General features: G+C 37.8%; 1 protein-coding gene across 5 annotated transcripts in view; it reads right to left on the reverse strand.

Moving 5' to 3' along the window:
- The window catches only part of Ate1 (arginyltransferase 1), a 148,416-nt gene that overhangs the window by 115,183 nt on the left and 11,621 nt on the right, over positions 1-21,612 (reverse strand). For 2 of the 5 annotated variants that reach the window (XM_015498340.2, XM_048791317.1), the window contains exons 6-7: positions 19,762-19,890; positions 18,757-18,885 (exon numbers count right to left, since the gene is read on the reverse strand). The exons of 1 other annotated variant lie outside the window; for it this stretch is intronic. In XM_015498340.2, coding sequence (XP_015353826.1) covers positions 18,757-18,885; positions 19,762-19,890 — 258 coding nt within the window. The remainder of the gene's footprint in view (positions 1-18,756; positions 18,886-19,761; positions 19,891-21,612) is intronic. 2 more of the 5 variants (XM_015498342.2, XM_015498343.2) reach the window with 2 other exon arrangements.

The following is a 21,612-nucleotide window of genomic DNA, read 5'->3' on the forward strand; positions in this document are numbered from 1 at the left end:
TGGTTGGGGATGTGGTTCAGTGGTTAAGTGCCCCTGAGGGGCAATCCCCAGTATGGAGGAAAAAAAGATTCTAAATTATGTTAAGTAACATTTTAGACCCCTTTCTCACAGCCTACAGTCCTATAATTTTTGGTACATTTTTACAACTATTTTTAAATTGTCTGCTTTAGTGTAAAACTGTTTTGTGTTAAGAATGTCTCTCTTATAAATCTACAATTCTCAGAAATTAATCTTATTTCACAAAAGAAATAAAGTTCATTGTTCCATATTTTACAACAGAAAAATAAAGCCTTCATATATAACCTAAAGACACAACTAGCCCCCATTTTTTTAAAAACTCATCCTAAGAATTAAGTCTGCACTTGAGGGAGTTAAAACTAAGGTTTGAGAATAAGGGTCTTGCTTATCCCACTAGTGGGGAATAAGAAAAGTAGATTCAGGTGATTCTCTGAAATCATTTTTTTAGAGCTACTCCCTGTTCCATTTGCCAGCAATGCATCTGAAAGGACCTTGCACACTATCTCTTCTGATTAGACCTAGAATCCTGAACAAAACATTAAGCATCAATACAGCTTAAGACGACAATGAAGATCTTCTTTACATTTTAATGTACTTAAACCTACGTCTTCTGAGTTAGTGAAAGGAAACTTGAACAGTTTCTCATCTGTAAGAAGATTTTGGGCAAACCACTTTTCTTGGTTTGTGCCATGGCATGCCAGGCTTTTCAGACATTTCTTAAAAATGATTCCATGACCAAATATACTTGGGAAACACTGTTTTCTAAGCTGCCTCACCTCTTTTCCTCCTTGCCTTCAAAACTTACAAGGTATACTGCAAATTCCTAAATTTACAAACAAGAAACACTTCAACTTCATTTCACTCAGTTATTTGCAAAGTTACCTGACTAGCGATTTTTGTTTATTTTTAATTTTATGTAACATCTATTAATATTCTGCAGAATCAATTTTCCACAAAACTTGTTCCAGAAAAAACACTGGTCCATGCCAGCTCTGATTTGGTTCCCCCATCTGTACTTACTAGGAACACCCCCTGAAAATACTCAGTATGGCTCTCAACAATGTAAAAAAAAAAAACTCCATTATAAATGTCAATGAATCACTATTCTTTTTTCCCTTTAAAAGATCTGGTTCAAACCCAGTGACACCTCTCTCAAGGGGGTCCTTATAAGAACCTTCGGGGTTGGTAGATGGGCCAATGCTCAAGACAACACCATGGAAGGAACTATAATAAAATGCCCCAGGATGACTAGAATTAATAATCTATACCAACAGAAGTCAGAATGCAGTTAGCATATGGGGGGACAGTTCTGACTGGGAGGGAGCACAAGGGAGTCCTGAGCATGCTGAAAATGTTCTCTCAATCTGAATGGTGACTCAAGAGTATATACCAATATATTCAACAAGGCATACATACACCTAAGACTTACATACTTTACTAATACAAATTAAAAAATTAAATATTAAAAAGTAGAAAACACTACCAAGTTTCTCCTAGGGATTCTTCCTCAAATCATTAAAACCACAGAATTTTATGGCTAAAAGAATCTTTTCAAACACCTAGTCCTACTCTTTACTTCATAATACATAAACTGAGGCCCAGAAATGTTATGTTATTTTATAGACAACAACAAAACTAGGGTTAGAACCCAGAAACCTTTCCAATCCATTGGTCCCTTCATTAAACAAAGGACTTTACAACACCATTACTCAGAACTTAACAAGAGCACAACAAAATCCAGAGATACCAAGAGCCTCAACTAAAAACTAAAATGAGGTGACAAGCAGGTGTTCAACAAGTTTACAACAAAATACACAACTTTATAACACCAACCAATATGGCTAATAAATGGCAAAAAGGGAGGGGGTTAAAAAGATCACTCACAGAAAGAGAAACCATCAATAAGAACAGAGACATGCCATGACTTGCCTTCCTGCCTGCTGGTGTCCCTGCTATACTGTCCCATCCACCCGAAATGCAGCCCTTCAGATGCACCACAGGTGCATGCAGGCTTCTCCAGGCAGGTGTCTGCCAGAGCCTCCTCCGGGCACCTGTCTCCGGTCCCCACCACCAGCCCATCCCTGGCCTCCCCCTAATTCCTCTAAGCAGCACTCGTCACTCTGACACTCTACTGCACCCCTGTCTATTATTCTCCCTCCTCTCTGGCATCAGTCTCCCTGAGGTCAAGAACTTTCCTCTGTTCCCTGGAGTCTAAAGGAATGCCTGGCACACAGAGGAGCTAAGTAAACATCTGCTGCTCACATCTACGCGCTTAACCCCGAGCCGAAAGAACAGACGTGTTCACTCTTCTGTGAATGGAATTGAAGATTTTTATTTCCCTCCCCCCGTGATTCTCCACAGAGCCTGGCTGCTTTACAAAATCAGGTCATGTGGTCAAGGTGAGACGCCATGAACCAAGGGAAGCAGTCACCAGTAAGGAAGAGCTGGTACCACAGATGTTTTTCTGAGGAACATCTGTGTCCCTGGGGCAGTCCTTTAACATCCAGCAAGTGTCATGTCTAAGGGAGCAACTACTCAAAGATACTCTGGACAAAACTAGATATCACTTCAATGACACTAGGTTGGGCAAAAGAATTCAAATTGATGACCCTGGACTCAAAGGATGGATGGAAGGAAGGAAGGAAAGATAAAAGAACAGAAGAAAAGAAACAGGGAAGGATGGTTTGACCTTGAAAAACTAAGTATCTTCCGGAAATCTGAAAAACATCAATTAAGGATAGGTGGAAAAGAATATAGAACCTAAGAAATCAAAGTTAGCAGAAAAATCATGGTCAAGACCAAATTTGGTTTTAAAATCATTTGGACAAAGTATTGAAAATAAAATATATCATCAGCAATTTCATTATCAGAAATAAATACCTGATTATAATAATAATGGACACAGATACTGCTCACATACTTTTCAGACCAACAGATTTCAAATAAAATCAAACACTCCCTCTCATCCTGCCAGGTACACATATTTCAAATAATTTTTAACATTAGCATTTTAACATTTTTCACATTAATGCAAATTCATGAAAAGAAGCTTTAAAAGTTTTTTCTTTGATTTGCCTTTGCCTGGTTTTGGAATCAGGGTGATATTGGCCTCATAGAATGAGTTTGGAAATGTTCCCTCTTTTTCTATTTCATGAAATAATTTGAGGAGTATTGGTATTAGTTCTTTATTAAAGGTCTTGTATAACTCAGCTGTGTATCCATCCAGTCCTGAGCTTTTCTTGGTTGGTAGGCTTCTGATGGCGTCTTCTGTCATTGCTTGAAATTCATATGTTTAAATCTTGTATATCATCCTGGTTCAGTTTGGGCAAATCATGTGACTCTAGAAACTTGTCAATGCCTTAAGTATTTTCTATTTTATTGGAGTACAAACTTTCAAAAAAATTTTTATTTATCTTCTGTATTTCTGTAGTGTCTGTCATAATATTTCCTTTTTCATCACAGATGTTACTAATTTGAGTTTTCTCTCTCCTTCATTAGCATGGCTAAAGGGTTATCATTTTATTTATTTTTTCAAAGAACCAACTTTCTGTTTTGTCAATTTTTTGAATTGTTTCTTTTGTTTTGATTTCATTGATTTCAGCTCTGATTTTAATTATTTCCTATCTTCTACTGCTTTTGGTGTTGATTTGTTCTTCTTTTTCTAGGGCTTTGAGATGTAATGTTAAGATAAAAAGTCAACAAATAAATGACCTAAGTACATGTATGAAAACATGAATGGTGTGACTCTACTTTGTGTACAACAGAGATATGAAATTCTTATATTTGCATAATATAAATTGAATTGTGTTCTGCTATCATATATAACAAACTAGAATAAATAAATTTTTTAAAAAGAAGCTTTAAAAATATTTTAAGTTCACTTTGTTAGTAAAATGCACAAGAATCGTGTCTTATTCCTCCATGCATAGCTCTACCATAGTGAATGGAATGTACCAGGAATTAAATGTTTATGTGACTGACTGAAATGAAAAATAACATTCCTCCACAGCCCAGGGGAAAGAAATATGGGAATGATTCAAAGTATGAAATTTTGAGCTATTTCTAGAATAATTGTTACATAAAAGCCAACACATGTATATATCAATATTTTACTTTCTACATATTTTTAAGGCAGAATTATCCTCTGGACAAATAATCATATATACAATATTTTTTTAATTTTTATAACTGACTACTGACTAGAAGAAAATCAACTGCTTTTTAATCATGCAGGAAGTTACCTAAAAAATATTTGGCATATAAAATGAATTACCATGGCAAAAAATACAAGCTTTCCTTATTTAGACTAGTCATCAATAGGCAGTATTGTTCACTTGTCAAGTCATTACCAGGAGGTCATAAAACCTGATGCTCCTCAGATTTAATGGAAAAAACAGACCTAAAATACAAAAGCAAAGACAAATGGTGCTCACAGCCCGAGTATTCCTATCAAATGAGCTTTGCACTCACTAAAACCTGCTTAGCTCATAGCAGGTAAACTTCTCAACACTCTCATGCAGGAAATTAAAAGCAGCTTTTACTTATTACAGCAGGACAACTGTCAAGTGCTTCTGACATCATTTGAGTTCTCCTTTTTGCTTACATCCAAAGTCCCAAGAACACTATTTTCTTCCTGAGCAGTTTACAATTTGGCAACAACTGAGTTCTCTCTCCAGCTGTTTCTTAAAACAGTTAACTCAGCTGCTCGTTCATTCAGCTGATACTCACTGGCCAGCAGAGTCCATCACAGACTCTCTGCTGGGCAGTGTATCTCATCCTGGCGAGCATCTTTACAAGATGGTGTAACAAGAACAGAGTGTGCTATTAATTTAGGTAATGCAATATACTAATTCATCAAAAGGAGAGACCTATTCTAATAAGCAAAAGCTCTTCCAAAAACCAGAAACACCAATTCTCCCTTGTCTCCAGTCCTGAGTAAAGTAGTTCAGAAACACACAACCAACCAACCCTTCACCAAGCAATGCCTTTTATTTGTCTTACATGGCGAAATAGGATGAGTTACTAAAAATTCTTAGTATGCAGTGACACGTCTATAATTTGAACAACTTGGGAGGCTGAGGCAGAAGGATGGCAAATTCTAGGCCAGCCTGGGCAACTTAGCAAGACCCTGACTAAAAATTAAAAAATAAAAAGGGCTGAAGACAGGGCTCAGTGGTAGAGCACCCCTGAGTTCAATTCCTGGTACTGCAAAAAAAAAAAAAATCTTGGAGCTGGGAACAGCTCAGTGGTAGAACACTGGCACAGCACATGTAAGGCTCTGGTTCAATCCCCAGCACCAAAAAAAAAAAACCTTAATTTTAAAGACTAAAATTACATGTTGACGAACCAAACTGGTATAAATATCATACTTTTTCCTTTGAAAGGACTAATTCTAATTTAACACTAAAATGTAAAACATGGTCTCTTAATTCAAACAAATATACTAATTAAAATGGAAAACAAAACTACAAGGAAAATGTAATTGTGTCTCTAAATGCCGACCGGCGGATTCTGGAGAAGCACCACTGCTCTGCCCTGACCTCAGTCTCTGATGACTCTGAGGGCCTGTCACCAGCTCCTCTGAGTGGCCGAAGTCCAGCCAGGGCTAACTTGGCCAAGCCCCCATCAGGTACAGTGTCACCTAATCCTCACAACTAGCCCTGTTGTAACATCCCCTCACCCACGTTTACAACTGAGGACTCTCTGAAGTGGCAGAAGCATGAGGATCTGGGAACCTGCTAAAGCCACACAGGTGCTAAGTGGGAAGCACAGAGCTCACACTCACCCCAGATGCCACTCCGCCTTCACCGCCTCTGTATCCGACCCAATCAGCATGGATCGCGCCTGGTAGCACCTTAATGCCATTCAACCCAAATGACTTACCAGGCACACACGCTCTGACACGCTCTGAAGCAAGTGGCTCATCAAGAGCCCTCACTCATCCCATGCCAGACATTCCATCTGGCATCTGTCAGTCCATGTCACAGACCATTACTCAACTCTGAGAAACTGCAAGTACGCGAAAGTCCACTGTGCTCATCGTGGTTACGTTAAGTTTCACCGTAACCAGGGGTCAAGTACCAAGGGACTCCAGAATTTCAGACATACAACCAAAGATAAGCCCCAGGAAAAAACAGCCAAGAGAAAGAAACAGAAAGGGATTTCCTCGGGCTATGTCCCCATTCACAGAGGAACTCCTTGGGCTCTTTTGCCCATTTTCTTCTTGACTGTAATTTTACTAACAATAAACATGGTGACCTAGTTTCCAAGCTAATAACCAACACTTCCACCAATCCACTCCTATACCTATACCTGCACTACTTGTCTCACCAAGCCCCCTGCTAACCAACCACATAACTGGCTATTTCTTGGTGCTTATTATTTAATGACTACCTCTGCCATCCCCACCCTCACTGTATAATGTAAGTTTTGCAAGAGCAAAAAATCTTTATCTGATTTATTCATGATTTGGTTAATTGGAGCAGATGCCTCTCAAACAGTACCTGGCACATCGTAGGTGCTCAGTAAGTATTTTAACAAACACACCAAGAAACCACAAATTAGAAAGGGAACAATTCTAATACTAGACAAGCTAACATAACAAGAATTAGCAGTAAGAAATTTTCTGTACAGTCCTAGCAGCCAAGGGAATTTTTGTAAACATACTCATAATTTCATTACCTAACATAATGATTGATATGCAATAGATGCTAAATGTTATTTTTAATGACACGAATGAAATTTAACTCCAAAGTACCATTAGACAAAAAAATACCTTCAAAGGCACAGATATCTGGAATGCATATTCCTTTTAATTTGAAAAATTTGTAGAATTCTATTAAACATACTTTTGCTTGTATTTAAATTTTAGAAATTGATTAAAGTTCAAATGTAATAATTTCATGTTTGTTTCTCTTTAATTTGTATTATTTATCAATGCATGTGTACTGAGAATATATGATACCATGGACTAAGATTATTTCTTGTAAAAATTTTTCAAGTTAAAATGACTTCATAGTTTCAGTTAAAAACATTGTTGAGGAATATTTTTTAAAAAAAAATAGCAAGAAAGAGAAAGGCTAAAAGGTCACAACAGCAACTTTGGAGAAAGTGGCAGTGGGGAGGGCACAGGCACACTGAAAAGGGCAAGAGCAGAATAACACTCCTGGGAACAGGAACGTCAGTGCCCCTTAGCACTGTTAGAAAGCACGCAAGAATGCACTCCTCTGTGCAAAGACTGCTATTTTAAGTTAGCAGAGGGCACAAAATCTTACAATAAAAATATTTTGATTATCTGCAAATGTTGCTTATGTTGAGAACTTCCATCACTGATGTCAATTATTCTATATTAATTATTTTGGCCAACTTTAGCTTTTTCATTTGACAATCCCGTGTAAAAAAAGTACAAATACCAAATAGAATATTACTCAGCCATAAAAAGAATGAAACTGTAGCATTTGCCAGTAAATAGATGGAACTGGAGACTATCCTGTTAAGTAAAATAAGCCAATCCTAAAAAACCAAAGGCTGCATGTTCTCCCCCATATGCGGATGCTAACGCACATCAGTAACAGTAAGAGGGGAGGGGAGGGAAGAAGAGAAGTTCACTGGATTAGACCAAGGGGATGAAGGGAAGGGAAGAAAAGGGAGAGGGGAATAGGAAAGACAGCAGAATGAACTGGACATGACTCTCCTATGTTCCTATAATGAATATGCGACCAGTGAAGCTCCATGTCATGTACAATCACAAGAATGGAGTTCTAATTAGAATAAGTTATACTCCATGTATGTATAATAGGTCAAGATACACTCTACTGTCATATGTATCTAAAAATATATTAAATTTTTTTTACTATTTTAAAAAGCTGAAAATAAATACATAAATAAGTACGGAAATTTCTAGTCATTGTTCTACCACTAACCATTCATGCCTCCTTGGGTAATTTCTTCCTCTAAATAAGAGAAGTTAATCCATATAGTTACAAAAGAACGTTGTTGATGCTATGATTTTGTGATCTGAGGCAATTTAGGTAATTATTAACCAAAAGAAACTTAAAAAAAAATGTTTCCTGTGCTAGCTTTAATTCCACCACTCTGATCTCTCCAGAAAGTAATATTATGCTGGGAAAAACAGTACCTTTTCTCCAGTTAATTTGGTAGCAAATGTTTCGTCATAGACCATGGGACAGACTATAGTATACCAGAGAGCTGACTTAGAAGGTGCTCATAAAAAGTAGTTTTGATTAAATTATACAAATAATTGTCTAAACCATCTATTCTATTCAAGTTAGCCTTGGCCTTAAAAATATATTTAGGGATTGGGGTATAGCTCAGTGATAGAGTATTTACCTAGTATGCATGACATCCTAGGTTCGTTTCTCAGCAACTCCCACAAAATACATTTTTTCAATTTAAAAATGTTCAAATCCTGCCACCATATAAATTCAATTAATTATATGCCAGAATTAAATATTTATTAAATAGTACATGCATATACGTGATTGGTCTCTTTACCTAATTGAAAATGTCAATTCTTTGACACACTGAATATTTTCTAAATAAAAGTTATTATTTTCACATATAGAGTAAAACTGTAAAGACAAGGGAAACTGAAAGGTTCTCTAGGTTAATTCCTGAAATTATTTCAATATTTAACAAGCAAAGAATCATTCGTAATTATCATTTTAATGCATCAATGCAGATTACTTGTAATCACTTTAGCAAAAGAGCATTTATGCAGGCTCCAGGGCTGCAAACCCACCAGCTCCACAGGAGGCACTGAGGCAGGACACAGAGCAACCGCATGTTCCTGACTTGCAGCACCCCCTGGTGGCTGGAGTGAAATAACAGGCCAGTACTCCACCACTCCCCCTGCTCCACAGGTCAGAGTGGACCCATGTTTCCCCCTATCTTTTCCACACCAGCTGTCAAATGACATATGCCTGACTACAAGATAACTTTCAACAAATAAGTACTCCTCAGAAGGGCAGTCTCCTTATGTTTCAGTCTGTACTGGAAATCTTCTGGCTTAACTTTAAACAGCTCCCTGGGAAAGCCCAGAAACAAACAAACAAACAAAATAATGAACCAAGGAAACTGTATAACACAAAAGGGAAACCTAGGATGTGCTTTTAGGAAAAGGGATAGGGATCCAAGAGGATGCTCAGAATGGTTCTCCTCAGAATGGGTCTCTTGGTGAAAGAAGGGGAAATACAACTGTGTGTGTCTGCTTATTTTTACAAAACCAACACAGCTTCTGAAGGACAAGCCAGACACCGATCAGTATGACCACAGGCGAGGGGCACTGACCAACGCTGAGCAAAAGAAATCCTGTCAAACAGACTGTTCCACTTAGAGTACAAAAAGACCAAGCTAATCTGCAGAGTTATAAGTGGACAATAAAGAGTGAAGGAAAAAATGGGGGCTAAAAGGGTTGGTAGGAATCGATTTCTTAACTGAGGGCTGGTGACCCGAACTCAGTTTGTGAAATATCATCTACCTTAATACACACATTTACTCTTCTATTTTTAAACTTCAAATTATACTTAAATAAAATTTTGTTTTTGTGTTTTGTTTTTCAGGTACTGGGGATTGAATCTAGGGCCTCATATGTGCAAGGTCAATACAAAGTTTTTAAAAACTCACTTCCAACAAAAAATATTTAACCTTTTAAGAATGCCTCCCGACTCCACTACTGAGCATTGAACTTACAGGTGCTCTATTACTGAGCTACCTTTCCAGCCATTTTTATTTTTTGAGACAAGGTCTTATTAAGTTCCAGAGGCTAGCCTCACACTTGCAAACCTCCTCCCTCAGCCTCCCAAGTAGCTGGGATTACAGGTATGTACCACTGCTCCCAGATTAACTTTTAAGATGAAAGACCTAATTACTAGAAAACAAATCCTGAATATAGGACATTCTAAAGACAATTGACTTAAGTGCCTAAAAAATGTCCAAGTCATTCAAAGACTAAAAACAGTCACATTATAAACACAGCATGAACATAACAGTCAAGCAATGTGTGAACTTTGACTGGACCCTCTTTTTTTTTTTTCTTAAAGCTATAAAAGGTATTTAAGTATAATTGGGAACATGTGAATATGATTTGGGGCTTTAAAGCATTTCTGTGAATTTGTAAGGAGTGACAGACATTGTGGTTATACAGGAGAATTGCTCTCAGGAAAAGTGTGCTTACCACCTGCTGGGGAGTGTCACGCGTCCACAGCTTAATTTCAAAAGGTTCAGGCAAAAGAGGAGAAAAGAAAATCAGACCTGACCAAAGTGTTAAATAGGGTGAACCCTGGCGAATGGTGTCTGGATAGCTCATCACATTTTTCTAGAGAGCAGGCAGTGCCCGGCTGAGTCTCCCCACACTGTACAGCAGGAGTTTTCAGGCTGTGCCTGCCCTCCCTACTCCGATACATAAAGCAGCAGTTTGCCCTGAGCTGCTCAGTTTCCTAGTACTAAGGCAGAATGACTGGGAACTCGTCTGGACAAACAGACAACCACCAGATGTTGGACATACAGAATTTAACAAGAATAATCCCCAGCTGCGAAGCACGATAATAAGACACAACTTGATAAATCATGCTAATAAAAATACTCACCATGGCTGGGCATGGTGGTGCATGCCTATAATCCCAGAGGCTCAGAAAGCTGAGACAGGAGGATGGTGAGTTCAAAGCCAGCCTCAGCAAAAACAAGGCGCTAAGCAACTCAGTGAGACCCTGTCTCTAAATAAAATACAAAATAGGGCTGGGCATGTGGCTCAATGGTCCAGTGCCTTTGAGTTCAATCCCCAGTACCCACCCCCAAAATTTAAAGTTTCAAAGGAAAAAGACAGGGTAAAGAAGTTAATATGAAGAAATTAAGACAAACTGTTGTAGGATAGAAGAATCTAAAATGATGTAACAATAAAAATGTAACATAAATAGTGATGAGATACTAATTTTTAAAAAATAAGAAAATGTAAAATAAGGACTAAATACTAGATAATGTTTACAAATTATAAATTTTCTAGGTTTATAATTATACTGCATTTTGTAGAAGCACAACTCCTTTTTTGGAGATGCATGCTAAAAGAATTTGAGAGTAAAACATCATAATGTAGAATTTAGTTAAAATTATTCACAAAGAAAAAAGATAAAGCAAAGGAAAAACTAAGCTACAATCATTTGTTACTGGTGTCCAGGTGTCCAATATGCCACTCTTTCAATGTTCCTCTGATGGAATTCTTAATAAAATTGGGGAGACAGTTGGACTCAGACATGTGGAGAGACTCTAGGGTCATGAGAGCACAATTTTCAGACAGCAAAGAAGAGCTACAAGAGTAATATGAATTATTTTAAGGAACAATGGCACTTAAAAAATATTACATTTTTTCTATAATAAAACTCCAATAAAATTTCAGCAAAAATTATGTATTCACATTATATGAATAAAAACAAAGATTCTTAAATGTTGGCTTTATATTTTATTATGCACAAGACAGGTCACAAATTATGTGTTTTATTTATATGTTGCTTTCTAAAAATTTGACATCTGCCTGAATGATTAAAAATTATAATGGAAACATACCCACTAATTTGTAGATCCTATGTAATCTTGCTATGTGCAATAATGTGCTACTTATCTAAAGATGTTACTAAAAAACTGACTTGGTGGGGCTGGGATTGTGGCTCAGTGGTAGGGTGCTCCCCTAGCATGCATGAGGCACTGGGTTCGATCCTCAGCTCCACATAAATGTAAAATAAAGATACTGTGTCCACCTAAAACTAAAAAATAAATATTAAAAAAATTCTTAAAAAAAAAACATGACTTGGCTATTTTGGGATATCAAGCAATCTATATTTATTTATTTTTTCAACAAACTTCTCAAAAAATAACCTACTTCTAGGGTTGTTTAAGTGATGATGGAGTTACCAACAGACTCAAAATGAATTTTACACACTAATATAGAAGTCTCCAGTTGGCATACAAACTGTTATTTACTTAAGGTGCTTTACAAAAAAATAAAAAAGCAAAAAATATATTTTCTTGAATAGTTTCCCATTATATTAACCAAACCACACCATAGTGTGTTGCTGCACAGAATCCCTTAAAATGAGTCAGGAAAAAGGAATACATTTTAAAGACTAACTTTTTGGCTTCTCTTTATGCTTCCTAAACACAAAATACTGGCTATTTGCTCATATAGAAAACTATAATCATGTACAAAGGGAAAGTACTTTTGCACTCCATGTTCAAAATAGCTTTTTTCTATACGAAACATACTTCAAAACTGGGAAGCAAAGTAGGATGGCCGAGCCCATTCTGCCCAGCAGGCTGGACCCACAGGCAATGTGCCAACTCCATCTGCAACCGTGGCCTGCCTAGTATGCTAAGAATTGCTAAGATGAACAAAGAATCTCATCCACTGTGTGGCTATCTCCTCACCCAGAGCTATCTAGAGCAACTTGCTAAGTCTAAAGGTTAAGAAGCCCAAACTTCATGCCCTTACCTAGAAAAGACTAAAGATACTGGTTCTAACCGTGCTCTGCTCATAAAGCAGAGATGACACTCAGAGAACAGAATAGTGGTGAAAAAATTTTGTAAGCGGGGTGGCCGTTCAGCTCAACCTGTGGGAAGTGACTATTCAGAATGGAATACAGGGAAGCTCAAGCCTAAGGGCACTCTTGGAAACTCAGATCTGGGTGGCAAGCAAGTAAAAGAAGGCCAGCGGTTCCAAGTGAGCAGCAGCTGAACAGCTGTGTTGGTTTATGAGAGAGAACCAGGAAAAAAAGACAGTCAAGAGCCCTCTATCTAGTATCAGGGCAAACCTCAAAGACTGGTCTCAAACACTGCCTGGCAATGCAGTCCAAATTTAATTACATCAGACTATAGAGCAATTTATCCCCAGGGCACTGCTGAAAACAATACAGCAACCAGTGGAGACCAAAAGTTGACTATGCCATCAAAGCTTGGACACCCCCAAAAGCTCTTGTGTGAGACAACGCAAGGAAGTTTAGAGCTGGAAAGACTGGGTTGTAAGAGGTTTAACCTAATCCATGCGTTAATCCCCTGACAGGGATTGACATGGCAGGCAGGTAAGGTGTGGCCTGGGGAGTCGGGTCACCTGGGGTATGCTTTGGGGGCTATAATGTTTGTCTGTGGTAAGGGGCAGTTTCGCTCTCCCTGCTTCCTGGTGGCCACACCCTGACCACTGTCCTCCATCATGCTCTTCCATCACAATGTTCTGCCTGCCTTGAACCCCAAGGAATGGAGCCAGCCTTCTATGGACTGAGACCTCTGAAAACTGTGAGCCCCAAAATAAACTGTTCCTCCTCTAATTGTTCTTGTCAGGTCTTCTGGTCACAGCAACAAAAAAATCTGACTAAAACAGCTGCCAACAGAAGTATTTAGAGAAGTAGTTATCTCTGTAAACATTTAGAGAGATCAGAGAGGAGACAACACACTACCAAGACACTGTCATCCCAGGGGACTGAACATGCCTAGGACTGAGCCCTCCAGGGAGTGACAGCAGGGGCTTCTCATATATAAATGCATACTTTCCTTCTTCTCATCACTAATTTAAAAGCAACAATATTTACATACGTATACTACTGTGACAATAACTTAGAAAATTACTATATTTGACAACATCATCAAAAAAAGATGGACAGGAGCAAAGCTATACTGGAGTAAAGAAAATGAAATTAGAAGGCAACCTAAATCCACAGGACAAACGAAGAAAGCCAGAAATGATAAATAAGAAAGTTACTATGACAAATTAGAAATAATTACTTATTCTTGTCCCTTTTCTCGGCTCTATACAAAACATAAAATTAAATAATATGATTAAATTTGTGATATATAATATGCTTATGAATAATAGCACAATAAGGGAAAAAGGGAATAGTTTTAAACAGAAGTAATAGTAACTTATTATCTTTGGAATGACTTTAGCAAAAATCTTCAATAGACCCTATAAAATGAAGATCTATATGGGAAGCCCTAGAGTAGCTACCAAGAAAATACTGTTAAAATATATAATAACTAGGTGTATCTCAGTGATAAAGCACTTGCCTAGCATGCATGAGGACCTGGGTTCAATCCCCAACATTGCCAAAAACAATACATATATGTAAAATATAAATGTAACACATGTGTAAATCATAAAGGAATTAAAATAAATAAAATAAACTGTTACACTAGAAAATAGTCATTTATTGCAAAAGGAAAAAAAAAAAGAACAAAAAGACAGGGACACACAGGGAAAATGGCATTAAAACAAAATGCATAAATCCATCCAATCCCCTAGGCTCTGCTTCAAGTCTGTGCACGCTGGAATAAAAACCTCCCACACAACCCTGCCACCCAGGTGCTCCTCAATACCAGGTAGGATTTTGGAATGTCCAACATGGTAAAACCCCCTCTTTACTCTTTTCAAGACATGTAGATCATGAGATCCTCCTCCACCTAAACTTCTGAGAGGGGTGTGTGACCCAAGCATGATAAATTTCTCATAGTCCCAGCCACTGTGAACTTGTTCAGTCTCGGAGATAAGGATTTATCTGAAGATGTGCCAATCAGCACCTGCCTTGGGACTTTTAACTGAAACCAACAGGAAGGAATCATGAATTAATTTTTACTTAGATCACTGTGAGAACATGAGACCTAAAGTGACAGCATTCACCTCTACTATCACATGCCTGCCTGAGAGAAACCATTACAGAGAAAAGATACACCAAGGATCAAATAAGGCCAGAAGTTCTGAATTACATATGCAAGTAAAAAATTAGTTCACAGGACAGGGGATGCTGCTCAGCGGTGGAGCACTTGCCTGGATATACCAACATTCTGGGTTCGATCCCTAGCACTGCAAAAAAGAAAAAAAAAAATCAGTTCAACTTCAGTTTCTCTTGCCCATAAAGTTTCTTAACAAGTACACAGAATTTATACCTCCCTTATTTAAAATCCTTAAATAATTCCCTATCACATTAACATTAGAGTCCAAAGACCTTATTTACCAATAAACTCTACCAATTTTGGCCCATAGATTATGTGATAACATAAAAATCAACTTTTGCATGAGAAAACACCATAAGCAAAGTAAAAAAAAAAAAAAGTGAAAAAACAAAATGTAAAGAATTCCCAGTACCCCTCAAAAAAAATGAGCAAAAATCTGATCAAATGTTTTATAGGGGAAAAAAAAACACTAATGGCCTTTAAACCTATGAAATTATGCTCAACTACACTTATAATAAAAGGATATAAATTAAACCAACACAGAAATTTCATATCCGTCTATATGGCAAAAATCCAAACCCAAAACGTTTGCCTACTATTCCATGAGCACGGCCATGGAGGAACAGGCATTCTCATGAACTGCTAGAGTGATGCTAACTGGACAGCTCCTAAGGAAGGGAACCCCTCTGAAGAGGAGGCTAGCTGTGACCCAGCAATCTGGGTGAAACCTATAACAAAGACGAACTAATGAAAACACAAAAATTCTATGCATAAGGGTACTTACTGCAACACTGTGTAACAGCAAAGGACTAGAAATAATAAATGGCCATCAATAAAGCTCTATTTGAAAGAACTATGGTACTTTCATGAAGCGTACCACGCAGCTACAGAATGGGATGAAAAAACTTCTCCACATACTACTACGAAATGACCTTCAGGATACAAACAGTAAGTGTGGCATACAGAGTTGTGTCTGGAACATTACATCTAAGAAAGAGAGGGAAATGTGTGTATGTGTGCATGTAAGTGCGTAACATGGTACGTGACATAAATATGCATGTATGATATAAATACGCATGTGTGATGCACATACTTACATACTCACATATATGCACTTCCCATACATCCAAAGAGAGAGATCACACACATACAAATACACCCATAAATATCACATTCATGGCACTTTTTGCTTGCATTTTCAAAAATAATCAATAAAAAGAAGCAAAATTAATTCTAAGATAAATGAGCTAATTTCTTAAAGAAAATGTGATTTTCAAAAAGAAAAATTTGTTCTAATACTTATAAGAGTATCAAAAGAAATCCTGAGGCAAACAAACCAAATATAAAAAGGCATTTTTTTGAAATAACTAGAGAAAACTGAATATGTACTAGGCATTACATGATATAATTCTTGTGCATTTTGCTGAGTGTGAGGGTGGTATTGTAGATACTTTCTTTTTTTAAGTTTCTTTTTTTTTTTCCTAGAGAGAGAGAGAGAATTTTTTTTAATATTTATTTTTTAGTTTTCGGTGGACACAACATCTTTATTTTATTTTTATGTGGTGCCAAGGATCGAACCCAGTGCCCCATGCATGCCAGGCGAGCGTGTTACCGCTTGAGCCACATACCCAGCCCCAAGTTTCTAACTTTTAATCAAGAACAGAGTTCCTTCTTTTCTTTGAAATAGTGTTTATTTATTAAAATAAACTAGGTTATTTACCATACAAATTACCCAAGTGTTGTTTTAGCCCTTATCTTTCTGGTGAACTGGTAATTAGATCTAGAAGCTTGTACAGATCCAGATTCCAGGGCTGGGGACGTGGCTCAAGAGGTAGTGCGCTCACCTGGCATGCATGCGGCCCGGGTTCGATCCTCAGCACCACATACAAAGAAAGATGTTGTGTCCGCCGAAAACTAAAAAATAAGTATTAAAAAAATTCTCCCTCTCTCCCTCTCTCTTTAAAAAAAAAAAAAAAAACAGATCCAGATTCCATTTCTTTAGCAAGAATGTTCCTTAGGCAGTGCTTTATACGCATTGGACTCCATTAGGAGGCACATACCTGAATGTTCCACTTTGGCAATAAGTTGAGATACCTACTGAAATACAGATCAAATTATATCTAAGACTTGGTATAAAATAACCCAGCAAAGCAACAACAAAAAACTATGGAGAGATATAAAATTAAAATGGAAGCATGTTGAGAACTATTGAAGATAGGTACTTAAGAGTTTTATGTATATCCCAAATAATATTTTTTTTTAAAAATGTGGGTCTTACTTAAATCTCCAAAAGCCTCTGCTATCACATAACACAAACCCAATACTCTGGCCATACTAAGTCAAATGGTTTCTCAAGCACAGCACAGGATTTTGACATGCACAGCTCCACACATCCTAGTCCTGTTGCCCACAATGCTCTTGTCTCTTTGGACCTACAAACACTTCCTCATCTGTGCAGGTTTGGTTCAGCGAGTACCTCTCTCAAAAAAAAAAACAAAAAAAACTCTCTAACCTCCAGTCCTACACCAAGCTGGCTCTCCCTACGAACCCAATCCTAATTCCAACAATGTGGGAACTTCTTACCTGTCCCTGCAACTAGACTTCCAATGCCTGGACCACTGCAGTAAGTAGGTCTGCATTGACCTGCACAGACAGTGAAGCTGTCAGGGAAAGGTTGAGGGAAAGACTCAGGGTGAACATACTACACCACGTGGAGAATGGTAAGGAGGCAGGTACAAAGCCTCAGTTTCCAGAGCAGGGGGAAGAGGCAAAGTTCAGAAAAAGACAGACCCAGGAAACTATCAAAAGGAGTTTCAAGGCTCAGCAGAATCCTTATTACCAGAAAATGCATGGACCCCAGCTGTGCATCTCAGTGGGGAACCCAGGTCAGCACTTTTAAAACCTGGAGACCTCCTTTAAGATGCAGATTCAGGGGCTGGGTTTGTGGCTCAGTGGCAGAGAGCTTGCCTCCCCACATGTGAGGCACTGGGTTCAATCCCCAGCACCACATAAAAATAAATAAATAAAATGAAGGAATGTGTACATCTACAACTAAAAAAAAAAAAATTTTTAAATGCAGATTCTGGGGCTCAGTGGTAGAGCGCTCGCCTAGCGTGTGCGAGACTGTGGGTTCGAGGCTGGGGGTTCGATCCTCAGCATCACATATAAATAAAGGTATTGTGTGCAACAACTAAAAAATAAATAAACATTTTAAAAAATGCAGATTCTGACTGAGTAGACCTATGACAAGGTCTGAGATTCTGCATTTGAGGGCACAATGATGCTATTCACCTACAAATCACACCGTTTAATCAGAAGACTGTAAGAGCCTGCAAAGTCAGCCTTTCCCCAACAAACATGGAGGGCCCACTCCTGTCTTATTAATCCTCTCTTTAGCTTACACATTTTGTGCTATTAAAAAAACAAGAGCAATTAAAGGAACAAACAAAAAAAATCAAAATTCTTAATTCCTCTTTGTCTGCTGGCACCCTTCTTCTAACACCTAACTACCCCACTGTGGCGACATGGGGTCTCTTATTCATTCAATATCCCAGGCCTAGAAAATATAGGACCTCATAAATGCTTGTTAAGTGATGCTCTAAGTAATAACCTCCCTTAATATAGTCACTCTCCCCCTCCTACTTCCCTGGTCTGTCCTTCCCAGCTGAACATCAATCCCTTGAAGAGAGATTCTTCCCTGGGTTCTGTGGCACACCATCTGGCACACATTGGTCCTTAGTCAAATGTCTGCTGAACAACTGAACCCACAAGCACCCTACATCCAGGTTCAAGAAAACCCTGCAGGAGGACATATCTTGAATCTTTTTTCTGAAGGACTCAAAATGCTCACAAGTATGACTCATTCTCACAACAGTTAAGCAAATCACAATGAAAGGAAGATCCCCTCAATTTAACAGGTAAGAAAATGGCACAAGAGGGTTATATATACATATTATGCTGCTTCTCAGACAACCTCGTCAACAAAGGAAAAAACGTTTTAGCAAACAGTACCTCAGTCTTTCCACATTCATCAGGCGGATCCTGGTGTATGGCCATTTGATACTTGACATATAAAGAAAAGGACTGGCTGAAGGACGACTTGAACTCTGGGTCCTCAAAGGAGACAGGTACTAACCTCACCTTCAGAGCAAGGAAAATACAAGCAAATGCTATTGAAACACCTCCAGCTGATGATGTGCTTCTGAAGGTGAGGCTAGAGTAAGATCTCCGCAAATCCACTTCCAAAGCTCAGCACTGGAATTTCTCATAAAAACAAGATCCTCTGGAGTAGGCTGACTGGCACCCAACCTAAGTGTCGACTGTGCACTAATGCCATGACCAACTCGCAAAAGGCCAGGACAGTCTGTCTTTGTTTCACTCTGGTTCTCTCTGTACCGGTCAACTGCAGCTCTGTGTGCACTAATCAGCACTGCTGCTGATCGTGGCCATGGCCACCACTTTTGCACCCTCACTTATGTGAAGTAGTTTAAGCTTGCTTTCCCTTCCAGATTTTTCTTGGGTCATTTGATTTACAAAATTACAATAAGGTTATGAGGACATCCATTGAAACACTGTGCTACCTGAGTTTTCCAGCCCCACTCAATTGTGCATGGGCAGCACATTAACATAATAATTTAGCTATGACTATTTCTACAGATAACTTTTAAATATGGATAAAGCACACTAACCATGTTGGACAACACATGTCTACCATAGAAATATATTTTTCACCTTAGAGCTCTCTCACTTTCAGGTAAATGCATCCAGATGTAGTGACTTTATATAAACTTTACATGTTACTTTCCACTTTGAAATTACACATAACTGGCACTTGACATGACACTGGGTACCATTTGCACTTTCAGAATGTCTACTAAGTCAGTCTTATCTCTGTACAGATAAGCTGCAAACTGAATATAAGTAAAATGTACCACAAATAAATCAAGATTTCATACATGATACCAAATGAAGGGGAAAGTTCTGTTTGCACAGAAAAATGACAATTGCCCTGCTGACCTGGCTCACAGTTGGTTTGTCAGGTGGGTCCTTGTGAATAACCATCTGGTAACGTTTATAGACCTGGTAAGACTCCTGAAATGTGGCTTTGAACTGAGAACTTGGTGGAGATGATCTCACCACCCTCACCTTCAGAAGGAGTTAAAAAACAATGTTCATTAATTAATTCATTTATTCATTCTGTAGAATATGCATTAGCAGTAATTCCCACACCACAAAAAAAAGTTTCAGCAAATATTAAAGCATAAATATAAAAATCATGAACATTATGAAAAAAATCAACTAGTTAATAAAGAAGTGATTTCTGCAAGTTCTACACTCCTTAAACTGACAGAGGAGGATTCCTCTGAGCTCTAAGCCTCACCTCCGATGGCTGAACATGTGAGCCTGTGTACTGCACACAAGCAGGATTCTTCTAGCACTCATGGCAAAAGCACAAATACACACTCCTTAATGTTAACTGTAAACAAATCGCCATCAATAAGTCAGTCGGAAAGACTGAAACTGTGAACATATTTTTTGAACATTTTCATTTATCATTTCTAACTTTAAATTTACAACTCCGTTAAATAAATAAAAACAATAATCCTCATAAAGCTTTCCTTCATAGCCTGGTAAAAAGGAAGACTCTGAAATTAGACTTCTTTTGCTCAAATCTCACATTGTCACCATCTTGGTCAAGGAAATTAACCTCTCTGTGACTTAGTTTTCTCATATATAAAATGAGGATGAATTAAAAGCAGTAATTGAATATGGTAATGGCTAATATATATTTTATCATTAATTATTTACTAACCAGTTAAACGTATTAGCAAAGCACAATAATAAAACAAAATCAAATGCAATATAATAAAGCCATAACTGTTCTTGAGTGCCATGAGAAGTAATTCCTACATGAAGAGAGTGACATCCAGTGGATAACCAATCTCTATACATCCTGGGACCCATGACACTAAAAAAGCAATAGTGGGCTGGATGTGGTGGTGCATACTTGGAATCCCAGCTACTTGGGAGGCTGAAGAAGGAGGAACAAAAGTTCAAAGCCAGTCTGGGTAACTTTGGAGATGGTATCTCAAAAAAAAAAAAAATGTTTAAAAGGTGGAGAGGGAGGACTGAGGATGTAGCTCAGTGGTAAAGCACTTACCTAGCATGTGCAAGGCCCTTGTGTTCAAACATTAGTGCCACAAAAATAAATAAATAACTGAATGAATGAATGAATGGCTGGGGATGTCGTTCAGTGGCAGAGCGCTTGCCTTGTGTATGTGCGGCCCTGGGTTCCATTCCAAATACAAAAAAAGAAGCAAAAGTTTATGCTGATAGAACTGTTATATGAGGTATGGTTGATTCCCTGAATATATTACTATTTATAATCAAAAGATAAAGTCTCTTTATAAGGTCTCTTTATAAAATATTTTAGGTAGTGTACTCAACTCTCTTTACAATTGATTTTATGGAGAAAAATCAATACCAAAATCAGAGTTATAATAATCAAAGTTATTAAAATAAAATTTAAGTTTGATAATACATATATTGCCCTAAGGTTTAGAATGCATCAAAGCTAGTCTTTAGTATTAGGTTAAACATTAAGTGATATTCTTAGATGATATTAAGTTATAAATTCAAAGGCTGATTAGTTACTAATCAAGTATGAGAATATATAATGAAATCATTACAGTAAATGTCTTAGAGAAGATTTTTTTTATTTTTATCTATTTGTGTACTTGGAGATAGGTCTCTCTATGTTGCCCAGGCTAGCTCAAACTTTTAATCCTCCAGCCTCAGCCCCACCCCCAGCCACCAGAGCAACTGGGATTACAGGCACATGCCACTGTGCTCAGCTGAGAATTTTAT

This window comes from Marmota marmota, unplaced genomic scaffold (genome assembly GCF_001458135.2).
Source record: "Marmota marmota marmota unplaced genomic scaffold, marMar, whole genome shotgun sequence".
Lineage (NCBI taxonomy): Eukaryota > Metazoa > Chordata > Mammalia > Rodentia > Sciuridae > Marmota > Marmota marmota.